General features: G+C 44.9%; 1 protein-coding gene across 4 annotated transcripts in view; it reads left to right on the forward strand.

Moving 5' to 3' along the window:
* The window catches only part of DTD1 (D-aminoacyl-tRNA deacylase 1), a 179,096-nt gene that overhangs the window by 22,105 nt on the left and 141,829 nt on the right, over positions 1–15,162 (forward strand). For all 4 annotated transcript variants that reach the window (XM_032351516.1, XM_032351517.1, XM_032351518.1 and 1 more), the window contains exon 4: positions 4,362–4,468. In XM_032351516.1, coding sequence (XP_032207407.1) covers positions 4,362–4,468 — 107 coding nt within the window. The remainder of the gene's footprint in view (positions 1–4,361; positions 4,469–15,162) is intronic.

Genomic DNA, 15,162 nt, shown 5'->3' on the forward strand with positions numbered 1-15,162 from the left:
GGTGGTGAGGACTTTGCCTTAGTGACAGAGGGAGCTGCCTTTGGGGGTGTGCTCAGGTGGCTGGCCTGAGGCTCAGGACTGGTCTCCAGAGGTAGGCCAAGTCCCAACTTGGTCATGGCCATGTAGGCTGGCTGTGGAAGGTGCATGGGCTTGCTCCCAGCCAGGCCAAGAAGCCGTCAAGCCTTCTGTTCTCCATTTTTCTTCAATAGCATGTTCTTTTTCGTGTGGTTTCTTTGCCTGCCCCCACCTCCCCGCCATTTACCCATATTCTACCATGGACAGCAGTGGGAGTGACAGCAGTAACAGGGACCCAGATTTCCTGCACACTGACTGTGGTGCTGTGGGCCCAGTGCCATACCTGTACTAACAAGCAGCCTCCCTGTGGTGACCTGCTGTGGTCCTTGAACCAGCAGGGGCTCAGAGAGGTGGGGCGGGGCTTCTCAGGGAGTGGTGACCATTAATCAGGTATTGTTCAGAAGGTGGGATGTCAGCCTTCACAGGCTAATGGGGCGCAGTGGTTTGGAGCTCGTAGAGGCCTTGGACAGTAGCTGCTGGAAACCAGGTCACAGCAGGTTTGGGGCTCCTGCTGGGAGTCTTCCAGCTGGAAACATGTGGCACAAATGTTCCTGACACGTGCTTCTCCAGCTCTGGACAGAACCCTGGGACTTAGAGTTAAGGGTGACTTGATTATATCATCATTAGAGCCCTGCTGTAGTTCTGCAGATATGTTTCTGTCTTTTAAGATTATTTTTAAAAATGTTTTTATTTCCTCTGGCCAGTATAAATTTTTCATGGGGCTTTACTCTTTGATCTGAACTGGAAAAAATGTTCCATTTTAAGACCTCTTAAAACATGTCTTTGGATTTATTGTCTATACAAATGGAAATTCAGATAATAGTTCTGTTCGTAACTGAAGAAAAACAGGAAAAGAAAATAAATTTTTCGCTACTTGAGTGATAAACACGGTGAAGCATATGCTGTATATCCTGGCAACAGAAATTCAAGGTCGGAAATAATTCCTTTCCTCCTGAGTCTGCCTTCAGCTTCCCTGAGGAGTGCAGCGGCTGAAATTTTGTACTAATTGTAGCCATAATTTTAGCATGCAATTAAACACATGATTTCCTTCCCAGCTGATGTCTTTTTAGCTAGTCTGACATGGATAAAACAAAAGCCCTGTAGATTTAAATGGCCACTTTAATTTGATAGGAGTTGAAGAAAAGTCACCATTGTTTGAGCACTTTTGGCTGCGTGGTAGAAACGAGATTAATCTTGCCTGTAAAAATGGCGAACAACTTGGGTGCTTCTAATGGAGTTTCTAATGCTACTCTCTGAGCATTGAAGGGAACCAGCTGTTGGTATGTCCATTTTGCTAAGACCCTCCATGAGGTTAAGGATCATTGGACAGAGTGCTACCAGGGGGAGGAGTCCGAGATGGGAACTGTATGGTTGTGGCAACAGGAGCAGAGGTTCGTGGATGTCGCCTTATGCGATAGTGGGTCTGGCACCTGAGGGAACCTAGGACCTGAGAGCAGAGCTGCTCTCCAGGGAGGGAGCAAGAGAGGCTCCAGGCTGGCCTGCCCTGAGCTAGTGTGTCCATTTGGTGCTTTGCTTTTTCTTGGCTTCTCTCAGCGGGTCATTTGCCCTGTAAAGGATATTTTATGTGAAATTAGAGCTCCTCGCTCCGGGGAGTTTGGGAACTACCAAGGTAAAGAAACTAAATAGGTTTCTCTATTCAAGGACACCTTGAGAATCTGTTACACGTTGCTGTGCTTTGTGAGTCTCTGAAGGAGAGTTCAGCAAATGTGGTTTTCCAAAAGAATGTGACTGTGGCATTCTTTATTCAAGGAATACCTGGCAGGGCACAGTTGGGGAAGTGTGGTTCATGAGTGTCATGAGTGTCAGGGCTATCTGCACCTGGCAGCTGAGTCTTTGATCTCTAGCACCATGTTGGCACATAGTTGCTGTGAGTGAAAAACAGTGAGTGGTTTTTCACATGTGGACTGGATCCCATATGCTCTCTTTGTTACTTACTGGTTGGTGGCAGCAGAGGAGTTCCTGGTGGTTCTCTTTGTGAGCATTTGTACTATTTTAATCTGGATCCAGTTCTTTTCTTACTTTGCATTTAAATTGATAAATTTAAATTAAATAAATTTAATTGATAAAGTGTCAAGACCTGTGTGTTCCCTTGACTAAGTGTCTGTGTGTGTTATCAGCAGTGATTAGGCCCAGGGTTTAACAGAGGTACTTGGATGGATGGAGTCGTTTTTCTGATACTGCACCGAGTCATCTCTCAAGACATATTCTTGGCTTTCTTTATAAATGTAATTCAGCATTTGGGGATTGATCAGATACAACTGAGTGGGTTTGGGTGTTAAAACAGAAGGTTTGGAATAGGACACAGAGAGGAGCTCTTTTCTGGGGCAGCCTGTGGCCATTTTGAAATGAATCCTAGAGAGGAGGATGGTTCTCACAGTGAAGGAGCAGGATCTTCCTTTCCACCTATCCTTTTACTTTTATATTTAATTTATTTGAAAATTTTAATTATGAAACACACAGAAAATAGACACTAGTATGCTCACTACCCAGCTAGTCCCATTTGTCTGAGGTTTCTCTCTCAAATCTCATCATCCCCTGCCTTCTATTCAGTATGAATGTGGTTCTTGTCCTGTGTTTGGCTTTTTTGCTCATGTTTTTTTCATATATATTTAATATATATATCTTTGTAAACAATATAACTCATTTTGGTTATTTAAAAGTATCATTTAGGGGTGCCTGGGTGGCTCAGTGGGTTAAGCCTCTGCCTTTGGCTCAGGTCATGATCTCAGCGTTCTGGGATTGAGCCCCACATCGAGCTCCACATCGGGCTCAGAGCCTGCTTCCCCCTCTCTCTCTCTGCCTGCTGCTCTGCCTACTTGTGATCTCTCTCCCTATCAAATAAATAAATAAAATCTTAAAAAAACCCCAAACTTAAAGTATCATATAAGTGAATAAATCGTATTAAAATGATATGTCCTTGTTGCAAGTTACTTAAAAAAAAAAGATTTATTTTATTTAGAGGGAGAGAGAGAGCATGCACACGTGCAGACATGCACCTAGGGGGAAGGGTAGAGGGAGAGAGAATCTCCAGCTGACTCACTGCTGTGTGGAGCCCAACACGGGGCCTGATCCCATGACAGGAGCTGAAATCAAGAGTTGGACCCTTGACCAGCTGAGCCACCCAGGAACTCCAAAAGTGGCTTTTTATTTTTATGTATTTACTTATTTAAGATTTTATTTGACAAAGAGAGACCCAGTGAGAGAGGGAGCACAGGCAGAAGGAGTGGGAGAGGAAGACAGGACTTCCCGTTGAGCAGGGAACCTGATCCAGGCCTTGATCCCAGGACTCAGGGATCATGACCTAAGCCAAAGGCAGATGCTTAATGACTGAGCCACCCAGGCACCCCAGCAAGTGGCTTATTAAAGATCATGTCACGTGTTTGAGATTTGCCCTGTTGACACATGTGGCTGCCGCATAGTATTCCACTGAGGAGTTAAAGTAGAGTTTATACATTCATCCCCCCATTGAGGGACAGATTGTGTCCACTTTTTCTGTAATAAATGCTGCCTGGGGGACACCTGGGTGGCTCAGTCAGTAAAGCAGCTGCCTTCGGCTCAGGTCATGATCTCAGGTTCCTGGGATGGAGTCCCACATCGGGCTCCTTGTTTGGCAGGGAGACTGCTTCTCTCTCTCCCTCTTCCTGCCACTCTGCCTGCTTGTGCTCTCTCTCTCTGTCAAATAAATAAATACAATCTTTAAATGCTGCCCGGATGAACACCCTCGAACATTCCTTTTGTGTAAGAATTTCTGAGTAGAGCCCCCCCCACCCCCGAGGTGGAATTCCGGAGTTGTAGAACTTTTTCAAGCACCATCATGCCCTCTGACAGACAGAGATCAGAAGTAGGCAGAGAGAGAGAGAGGAGGAAGCAGGCTCTCCGCGGAGCGGACAGCCCGATGTGGGGCTCGATCCCAGGACCCTGGGATCATGACCTGAGCCGAAGGCAGAGGCTTTAACCCACTGAGCCACCCAGGCGCCCCCCATCATGCCCTCTGAAGTGGCTAAACCAATTTACCTTCTGGCCATTTTATGATCCTGTAAGCCCACATTTCCCACCTGATGTTCCCAGATCTTTTCATTCTTGCCTAGTCCATAGGGCTTGCATGTCTGCTCTTTAATTTTGCATTTCCCTCTCTACTTCCATCTTTTCCCGTGTTTACTGGCTAGTCCTACTCTTCATGTTTCTGATTGCACTGATCTGGTGACTTTTTAGACAGGGTAACCTGGGGTCTCCGTCTCTCATAACTGTTTGTGTTGCTCTTTCAGATGGCAAGTTTGGTGCCTACATGCAAGTCCACATTCAGAATGATGGACCTGTGACCATAGAATTGGAGTCCCCGGCTCTTGGCGCTGCTACCTCTGACCCAAAGCAGGTAAGCCTGGACTCTGTCGGAGTCTGTCCCCTGGCTTTTGGCTTTGATTGAGTCCCTGGAACCGTTCTCTCTCTGAGGTGGAGAAGAAACTTCATTGTAGTGAACTAGTATCTATGTTAATACATCCCTTCCCAAGAATGCGTCTGTTTACACTGCATCTCCTTGGTGCTGTGGTAGACTGGACAGTACTTCTCCCTTAACCTCCTCCTGACTTTGGATTCCAGAGAACATGTCCTTCGCCAGAGCCCAGCTCTTTTCCCCGCTGCGAGGTGCTTTGATGCACACGCGCCGCTGGGTGGCAGCAGAGTAATAGCACAACTCCATTTGAGCCCTGGCCTGTCCTCTGCATGGGATCAGAATGGTTACCTGGAGTGGGTTTTGTCCCACTGAGGGTACATGTGCCACCGGAGGTTCTCTGTAAATCCTTATTTTTCTAAAGAACTCTATGACCTGGATTTGCTGCCAGCCTTCTAAGCTTTGAGAAAAAACTTTAATTAAAATAGATAAAGGAAATCTATGATAGTTCTTGCAACCTATATGGTTCTTACAGATGCTTAACACTTCTTGAGGCTTTAATAATGTGCCCACTTAATAGCCTTCGAGACACATGGGAGCAGGCAGAGGAGTGAGACCAAAGGGACATTTCTGTTCTTCCTTCTCCCCCACCCAACCCTCCCCTTCCTAGGATACTATGAATTGGAATGATGCAGTAGGTGGGGGAAGTATTAGATAAATGTAAAAACTGGATGTTCAAAGTTATAATGTTTCTTTCATTGATATTTATTGGATAAAATACTTTTGAGATACTATTTTCACAAGAATAGAGTAGGAGAAGATAGCAGCCCATAGTCTGAATAGTTTTGGACAATGCCTGAATAGTCCCCTGTCCAGCACAGGTTGCTGAACACTCTGGTTGCTTTGCCTATCTGCCTGGAGAACCTCTTATGAAGCTGTCATTGTGACAGCCAGTGGGATAGAGTACTAAGACTCTACCAGCTTTACAAAAGAGTTGATGTGAATTATTTTTGTGCCTGCTTGCTTATAAATTCGCATCTTAAATATGAAGGTCTGCATATATGACTGAAGTTGGTCTAAGACTTGCCATTAGTATAACCTGATACCATCCAGAGGAAGAGAGCAGACTCTCCTCTTTGGGTCCTTACTGTTGTTAACCAAGAAAAACCTAATATTTATGCAAAGCAGACTGATTTAGGTCAATTGGCAGTCTGTAGTTGATGGTCCTCTGCAATGCAGAAAGCTAAAATGAAACTCCTGCCACCACACTTCCACACATTCCTTCTGTTTTCTTTTTCCCTAAATTCGTGGGACTACCATTTACCTTGTCAGCCAGGCCCAAATCTCGTGTCATCCTACTTTCATCCCGGCCTATCCCAATACAATTTCTTACATGTTGATACTGCTCTAAGGTTTCTTTTTCTTTTTCTTTTTTAAAAAGATTTTATTTATTTGAGAGAGAGCAAGAGAATGAGAGAGAGTGAGCATGATGCGGGGAAGGTCAGAGGGAGAAGCAGACCCGCAGCTGAGCAGGGAGCCCGATGCGGGTCTCAGTTCTGGGACTCCAGGATCATGACCTGAGCTGAAGGCAGTCATTCAACCAACTGAGCCACCGAGGCACCCAGGTTTCTTTTTTTTTAATGTAGTAAGTGATTTAATCTTTATCATAGGGTATGATGAGGAAATGGAGGCACCACGCTTAAGCAGTAGCTTAAGGTCACATAGCTGCTAAGAAGTGGAACCAAGATGCAAACCCAGTTTTCAAAATCAGGAAGCAAAAAATTGTTGCCTAAAATCTGCGGTCACTGACATTGTTTGAGAAATCCAGTAGTCCCTGAATGCTTGCAGCAGTTTTTGGAGAAAAATGTCAGTGGTTCCTGTGCATGGTTTATTTTCATTTTTAAAATTTTTATTCAGTTTATTGAAACTTAAAAAAATAAGTGATTTTTTGGGCGCCTGGGTGGCTCAGTGGGTTAAGCCGCTGCCTTCGGCTCGGGTCATGATCTCAGGGTCCTGGGATCGAGTCCCGTGTCGGGCTCTCTGCTCAGCAGGGAGCCTCCTTCCTTCTCTCTCTCTCTCTGCCTGCCTCTCAGTGTACTTGTGATTTCTCTCTGTCAAATAAATAAATAAATAAATCTTTAAAAAAAAAAAAGTGATTTTTTTTTTTTAACTGTTCGCCCCCAACCCTTAGTTCCAAGTTATTATTTTTAAGGGGAACATAACCTTTCCTACTTGTTGCTGATTCTTTGGGTTGATAGAGAAGCAGGAACATGTCTCACATAGTAGTGCTGGACTTCAAAGGAGATAACTAAAGTTCCTGGAATTACTTTAAAGGAAATCACAAATGAAAAATCCACGTAAAAATTTAAATGTTTTATTTTGAAATAATTGGAGATTTTTTTTTTTTAAAGTTTTTATTTATTTATTTGACAGACAGAGATCACAAGTAGGCAGAGAGGCAGGCAGAGAGAGAGGAAGGGAAGCAGGCTCCCCGCTGAGCAGAGAACCCGACGCAGTGCTCGATCCCAGAACCCTGAGATCGTGACCTGAGCTGAAGGCAGAGGCTTTTAACCCACTCAGCCACCCAGGCGACCTGAAATAATTGGAGATTTAAGAAAAGTTAGAGTCACAGTTCCCCTGGTTGCTTTACCTTATACACTAACTTTGCCTTATACAATCATAGCGTACTGATAGAACACTGAGATTAATACTGATATGTTACTGTTAATTGATGGCTTGAATGTTGGGGTTTGGAGCCAATGGCCAAGAGAATTCTTGAGATGTCTTCGGTGCAAAAAGGTGGTCTTATTAAAGCACCAGGACAGGACCTTTGGGCAGAAAGAGTTGCCCTGGGGTTGTGAGGAGCTACTGATTATACACTTTCAAGTTGGGAGGGGGATAGTAAGTCGCTAAGGAATTTTGCAAGCAAGGTTTCCAGGACCCCAAGGGGGCGAGCTATTGTTAGGACAAGGTCATCTATTACTAGTAAAACTCTAGTCCTGAGACCCTTCAGATCTATATTACTGGGCCATGTGCCTGGAGGATGATTGCTAAAATGTATCTTGGGGGTAGAGATAAAGGAAGTTTCCCAAGGAGTTTTTATATGTTAAAAGATCCAGGAGGTTGGGATAATGTTAGGTTAAGAGCACCTTTTTGCCCTTACCAAAGTATTAACATTGAGGCAGCTGAGTTCCTAGAGGAATGTTACTCTGCCTGTTTCAAGGACTTGTCAATAGGCTGTAAATAGTAAGGAACTTTAACTTTTCTTTTACCTTTGTTTCCCACATCATTAACAATACTACAAACCTTATTTAAATTTCACTAGTATTGTTTTTTCTTCTAATGTTCTTTTTCTATTTCAGGGTAATCCCACATTGCATTTAATTGTTATTTCTCTTCTGTAATCTGTGACAGCTCCCTCAACCTTTCCTTTTCTTTCATGACCTTGACGATGTTCAGGAGTATTGGCATGCTGTTTTGTTGAAGATTCCTCAATTTGGGCTCTCTGATTACAGTGAGGATATGTGTTTTGACAGGAATACCAAATAGCACAAAAATGATGTGCCTTTCTCAGTGCATCATAGGGAAGTACATGAGACTGATTTGTCTTATTACAGGTTATGTTAACCTCAGTCCCTTGGTTAAGATGAATTGACCAAATTTCTCCACCCTACGTGGAATATTATTAACCTTCCCCCACTCATCTACTCTCTTGCTTGTTCAGAACAGATGGCTGTCTTTCTGCTTCACAAAGAAGCCATCTGAAGGCATTGACCCTGCTTTTCCATCCCACTCTTCCTACATAGGTGGCAGAGCTGCCCTTCTCTATGCTGAGGCCAACACCTCCCCCCTAGGCCAGGACTGGCTGTATAATTTGTGGGGCCCAGTGCCAAATGAAAACGAGCAGCCCCTTGTTAAAAAATTATAATAGGTAATTCTTTATTATAATAAAGGGTGAAGCCAAAGGTGAGCCCTTCTACAAGGAAAGCCCTATGAGCCTGTATTGGGTGGAGCCAGACTAGCCTGGGCTGTGGCGCCCTCCCTGGCCTCCCCTGTACCTTCCTGGCAGCCTCCCTTAAGCACTTTGTCCTCCTGTCCAGTCGGTCTGTCTGTCTCATCCATCTCATTCCTGTGGCTTTTAAATATTCCCAAGCATTTCCAGTTGAGAAATGCCTCCATTTCCTTTCTGCTTGTCGCCTGCTCTGTGTACTGATCTTCAGGGACTCCTGCTGAGGCCCCCTGAACCCTGTGTCATCTGATTCCGCAGCTGGTGGGCCCTGATGACCTGCCCACTGAGCAGCAACTGCCACTGCTGCTGCTTGGACATGGTCTTGAATCTTGTTTTTTGGGACACCGTGCTCCCCAGTTTTCCTTTTGCCTTGGGCTACTCTCTCTGGTTTGATGTGATTGCTGTTTTCTAGTTCTGCTATAAATCTTTTTGGAGAAAAATTTTAGTCATGTTTTTTTTTTCTTTCTAAATCTCTAAGAGAGTAATAATGCATTGTATCTTTGGGATCCTAAACCTTATTTCAATTAGTAACTCCTCTTTATAACATAAAGACATACAAAGCATGATTTTTTTTTCTTTTACCATCTGATGAGGCATGTTAGCTTATTAGAGTAAGAAAGTCTTTTTTTTTTACTATTTTATTTTTAAGTAATCTCTACACATGTGGGGCTCGAACTCACAACCCCGAGATCAAGAGTCACATGCTCCACTGACTGAGCCAGCTGGCACCCATTTTAGCCATTTCTGAGCCTTTCTTTTAGGAGCTTTCTCTTCAAATGCATGAATTGTGCTGTATCACTTTGATTTGTTCTACCAGTTAACTGGCTCAGGAGTCTCAGACCTGGCAACAGGGTGCAGATCTGTGTCCTCTCACTGTCCAGTAGGTGGCGACAAGTAGGCATGGAGGGCCTCGGTGATGGCGAGGGCCAGCCACTTTGCCTGTGGTCTGTCTCCCCCTTCCCATTCCCAGAAGACTGCATGTTATACGCAACTAATGAATTGTTGAACACTACATTAGAAAATAATGATGTACTATCTGCTGGCTAACCGAACCTTATAAAAAAAAAAAGAAGGGGGTTCCTCTCTGGGCAAATAGCTAATTTGCTTGCTTTTGTGTTGGTAGGAAGACAGCTGCCAAATTGTTTCCACCTATAGATAAGCATGCCTTTCTGTCAGTTGAGCTTTTAATTCCAAATGTTTTATTTTCTCAGTATAGTCCAACTAGTAGTGAAATTATGTATATTGTAGAGAAATGGTTATTTTGGCACTTTTTTCTTTTTAAAGATTTTATTTATTTATTTGACAGACAGAGATCACAAGTAGGCAGAGAGGCAGGCAGAAAGAGAGGGGGAAGCAGGCTCCCTGCTGAGCAGAGAGCCTGATGTGGGGCTCAATCCCAGGACCCTGGGATCATGACCTGAGCCGAAGGCAGAGGCTTTAACCCACTGAGCCACCCAGGCGCCCCTTGGCAAGTTTTAAAACAAGGTTCTTTAGGGGTGCCTTCAGCTCAGATCATGATCCTCAGGGTCCTGGGATTGAGCCCTGTGTCAGGCTTTCTGCTCAGCAGGGAGTCTGCTTCTCCCTCTGCCCCTTCTCTCTCCCTCTCTCTCTCTCTCAAATAAATAAATAAATAAAAAAACCTTAAAAAATATACAGGTTCTTTAAACTGTCTGGACAAATGCACTCTGTGTGTGTGTGTGTATTTATGCATTAAGTGTCTTTTTTAGTACCTGGCAGTATACCGGGCACTTGAGGGAGAGAAAGAAGTACTGTGACCCAGCCCCTCCTCCCAGGAGTGGATGTGGGGCAGCGTAAACCTGGAAGGTTGATAACAGCGAGGGAGGTACAGAGTAGTACAGGACAGTGTAGGATGGGTCACAAGAACATCATGTCCTGATCCTCCTTAAGGCCCTCCAGTGCCTTCTGATGCTTTTAGATTATAAACTAAGTTCCCTGCTGTCACTTATCATGCCTTAGTCACCGGGCTTCTGTGACTCAGTCCACCCTGCCCTGTAGCCACCTGCGCTTTGGTTCCTATACTTTACTTAGTCTGAGAGCACACTGAGCTCTTTCCTACCTCTGACTCTTGTTTCAGTGTCCGTGTCTCCTCCTCAGAAGGTATACCCTGACTGCCTCAGTCCTGAGGAAGCCCCTGCCAGGTGCTCTGTCACTGTATTCTGATGACTAATTTCATAGCACTTGGCCGTTTTGTTATGTTCTGCTTGTTTCCTTGTTCCTCCTCTCTCCACCCTACTGCTAGAACTCAAGCTCCCTTGGTCTTGTTCACTGCCAAGTCCTGGGGGTGAGCCTGGGTTGTGTAGTTTGTTTTGGACTTGTGTGTCCTGGGTCGGGGGAGCTGTGCTGTCTGTGAATGTCCTGGGTTCTGAGAAGGCTGATGCCACTGCTGATGCCGTCAAGCCGGGCCGGCCTCCCAGAGTGAGGGTTTTCACTGACCTTCAAGTTACAGAGGGGAGGAGGCATTCTAGGTTGTTGTTCCTAAACTTACACTTCGATTGGGGGTAGCTTATTTTCACAGGTCCCAGAGCTCTGCTTGCTGCCCATGAGGCCTGGGTTGGTAAAGGTGACTAGCAGTCTGCCTGCCTTAACCAGCTCTCTGCTTGCTTTTTGAACTGGGTGTGCAGCCTCTGCATGCCTTCTGTGTCTGCATTGGCAGCATGCCCCATGCATTTACAGGCTGCTGTGTGGTCCCGTGATGTATTCTGACAGTGAGAAGAAGTTGGAACAGGAGCATGATGTGCTTGCTCTGAAAGATATTTCCAAAGGGATCAGGGCACGGAAGCAGTAGCACAACTGCCAGCCAGAAGCTCTTTTCCTTGTTGCATTCTCAGGGAGGAACACGATTGTGGTAGGAACATGCTGATGATTACCTAGAAAAGATTGCTAGTGTGTGAGCTCTTCCGTGGGTGGCTAGATATTGGGAGATTTCACCACCCTCCTTAGTCATTCCTGATGGTGAAAGCTGCTTTCTGCTCGTGTTTTTATTTAAATGCCCTTCCCCTTTAAGTAGGGGTTATTTGTCTGGGTCTCACTGAGAGGGGGTTGCATGTTTGTGTGAGCAGGTGGGGAGGGGTATTTTGTAATTGAGGGGCCCTTCCCTCAGGCCCAGAACTCACCTAGTGTTGCATTAATTATTTATATTCTCATTTATTTAGTGCGATTGAAACTCTCACTTAATTGAAATGCTAGAAGGAGCTGAAAAAATGAACTTTCAAATACACATCTTTGGACTAGCTCATGTGTGTATTGACACACTGCTGGGAGAAGTTGACCAATGAAAAATGGTGTCAGAGCTTTTAATTTTATGCTTGTCTGAATATCATCATCACTTCATTTACAACTTTCTCCATAGACTTGTCTTATCAGCAAGGATCCATCTCTATTCCTGGAAACCTTGGAATGCCTGGATTGAGACATTTACAACTTCTGTAGGATCAGGAGGGAATATGTAGGGGAGAGAGCTGGGTGGGGAAAGAGCTCTGTTTGGTTTTATTTATCTGTACTTCCAGAGACGGGCTAGCCTTTTAAGTACTATGTGCTATGGAATCCCAAAGGTGGAATGGAGGACAGACTAGGACACAGGTGGCAGCCTGTGGCAGGTGCACAAAGGTGGGTACTTCATTCCTGCACGTTCCAGTTTGAGGTTGAGATGTAATGAGAGTTATTCTCAGTATATGGAAGAAGTATGTTGATGCCAACAAGTTTGTGTTTTTTCATAGAAGTACATTTATTTAGTGTAGGTCTTTCCTTTTTTATCCTTTTTTTTAAGGCTTGAACTCCAGGTGCAATTTCCCTATCTCTGTTGGTTTCATCTTGGTTTTTGCATGAGCTGAGCCAGGCTCGTTGTTGTTGACTTGTGACAAGAATGTGCTTCTAAGTCTGGTTGCCAAAATGATACTCAGATCCTCTCTTTTATTCCAGTCATTAGTTCGTTTTGTCACACTGATTCATCAAACAGATGTTGCCTGAGAGTCCTGTTGTGTTTACACAGAAGAAGCGTTAGTAAAACAGAAGCAGAGACTTTGCAAGAGTGTCTTCATTACGTTGTTTTTGTCGTTGGTGTTGTTCATCTTTTTTTTTTTTTTTTAAATTAAAATTTTTTTTTTTTAAAGATTTTATTTATTTATTTGACAGAGAGAAATCACAAGTAGTCAGAGAGGCAGGCAGAGAGAGAGAGGGAAGCAGGCTCCCTGCTGAGCAGAGAGCCCGATGCGGGACTCGATCCCAGGACCCTGAGATCATGACCTGAGCCGAAGGCAGCGGCTTAACCCACTGAGCCACCCAGGCGCCCGTTGTTGTTCATCTTTGTTGTGGTATTGTGTGGTGGGAGTGCTGGTGACCCTGAATCCTGGGATTCTCCTGTCCCGCAGCGGCCTTTCCTGGACAGGGCTGGTACCTGGCCGGACCTTTGGGCTACGGAAATCTCCCTTGTTTTTATTTCAGCGTGAACACTGACTTCCTTGAGTTAGGAAAGCAGCATAACCCTCTGGGGGGAAGGTTGGGTATGGAGGCTGGGTGGACCCTTGACCTCCCGCAGTCCTGCTCTTGGCTCACCAGCAGCCACAATCTCTACTAAGTCCCATCAGTGTAAGTATGCCATGCCCTACCTGGGGTATGCGGACCTGGCTGGTCAGAAAGGTTGTAAACTTTGAAGATGTTTCCAAGCAGGCTGGCTTCTTCCTTGTTGGGGGAGCTGCAAAGGATCACTTTTGTCTTACTATTTTGATTTGTTTCCATATAAATAATTGTCCTACGTTGGTACAATAGAGGCCTTTGCAAGAGATACATGGTTGTATCTTTGCTTGGGGCCCCACTGATTGATTGACTGATCGACCGACCTTCATCTTACCTTCTTAAATCTGTTTACTGAAATTGCAAAAACTGGTAAGAGTTTGGTTCTCTCCTAATGAAATTTGGGCTGGTAAATTAAAAACTGCGATCTTCTCTACCTTTGACACATGAAACATTTATAATCTTCAATTAGATTAAACAACTCTCTCAGGGCACTAATGGGCTAGTGCATTTAAAGTTTAAGGGCTTTGTTCCTTTGTATGCATTTTGGGCAGATTCTTAGTTATTTTAACCTTCTGATCTTATCTGTGGTTGTGTCAAAAACACAAACTTCTAGGGGTGCCTGCATAGTTTAGTTGGTTAAGTGTCTGCATTCTGCTCAGGTCATGATCTTGGGGTCCTGGGATCCAGCCCTGCGTCAGGCTCTCTGCTTAGCAGTGGGTCTGCTTGTTCCTTTCCCTCTGCCCCTCCCCACTGCACAGGTGCACACGTGTTCTCTCTGTCTCTCTCTCAAATAAAATCTTTAACCGCCCCCCCACCAAACTCCTTACCTTACTGTTTGACCTGCCAAAGATTAACCAGCATCTTTTTTGAGAGGGGAGGGGCAAAGGGAAGGGGAGAGAGAGAATCTTATGCAGGTTCTACCCTCAGCATGGAGCCCAATATGGGGCTCGATCTCAGGACCCTGAGATAATCTCAGGACCCTGAGCCAAAATCAAGAGTTGGACGCTTAACCGACTGAGCCACCCAGGCCCCCTAAGCATCTTTTTTATTATTCCCAAGGGAGGGAGGTGAAGTTTATCCTTCCATGGATTTATACTTTGGCAAAGCAATGCTTTAAATATACAGACTCAAAATTTTATTTGGGAATTTTTAGCTTTTTAGCTAATTTATTAGGAGCTTTGTAGTTCCGGGTAATTGTAGAAAGATGTTTGGCAAATCAGTGGTATTTTGTAGAAAGCCTTGTTCAAACATTTGCATTACTAATGGAGAGAAAGAGTGACATGGAAGTGTTAGAAATAAAAAATGGGCTTTCATCAGATTCTCAGAAGGCCCCAAAGAAATGAAGATACTGGTGGCCTGGGGGCTATTGTGTGTAGGGATTCCATACTCTGTTCCCTGCAGAGTCACTCAGACTGGTCCTTGCGTTCTCTGTCTGAGACCACAGGCTTCAAGCCATGGAGGGTGCATATTAAAATGCAGAGTCTTGGGGCACCTGGGTAGCTCAGTTGTTAAGCATCTGCCTTTGGCCCAGGTCATGATCCCAGGGTCCTGGGATTGAGCCCCGCATCAGGCTCCCTGCTCGGCAGGAGGCCTGCTTCTCCCTCTCCCACTCCCCCTGCTTGTGTTCCCTCTCTCTCTGTGTCTCTGTCTATCAAATAAATAAATAAAATCTTAAAAAAAAAATGCAGAGTCTGGGTACTTTCCCCCCACCTCTGGTTTTCTGAACCAGAGTTCCTGGCATGTCTGGATGTAAAAAGCAGAAGGGTAGCAGATTTATGTTTTTAACTAGTTCTTTGTGCATGCTTTGCGAGCTGGACCAGAGAAAATTGAACATTGCCATTTTTATCTGCTCCAGGCATTGGTCTCTCTGGACCACCTGCCCTCCCCCGCTCTGTCTCCCCAGCTGTGATGACTACAAATACTTTACAACCTGTATTACTGCCGCTGCCAGGAAGCAAGATGGCTGGGCTTAAGAATTGAGGTCACATATGAGGCTGTTCTTACTCATCAGTGCCCCCTCAGTTCCTCACCCCCCACCCCCATACACACCGCAGTGATGAAAATATTCCCAGAGCATGGTACCTTCTTGACACAATTACAGATGTGTCAAGGAAAAGCCGATAGAACAACAGCTCAA

Source organism: Mustela erminea, chromosome 7, assembly GCF_009829155.1.
Source record: "Mustela erminea isolate mMusErm1 chromosome 7, mMusErm1.Pri, whole genome shotgun sequence".
Classification (NCBI taxonomy): Eukaryota; Metazoa; Chordata; class Mammalia; order Carnivora; family Mustelidae; genus Mustela; species Mustela erminea.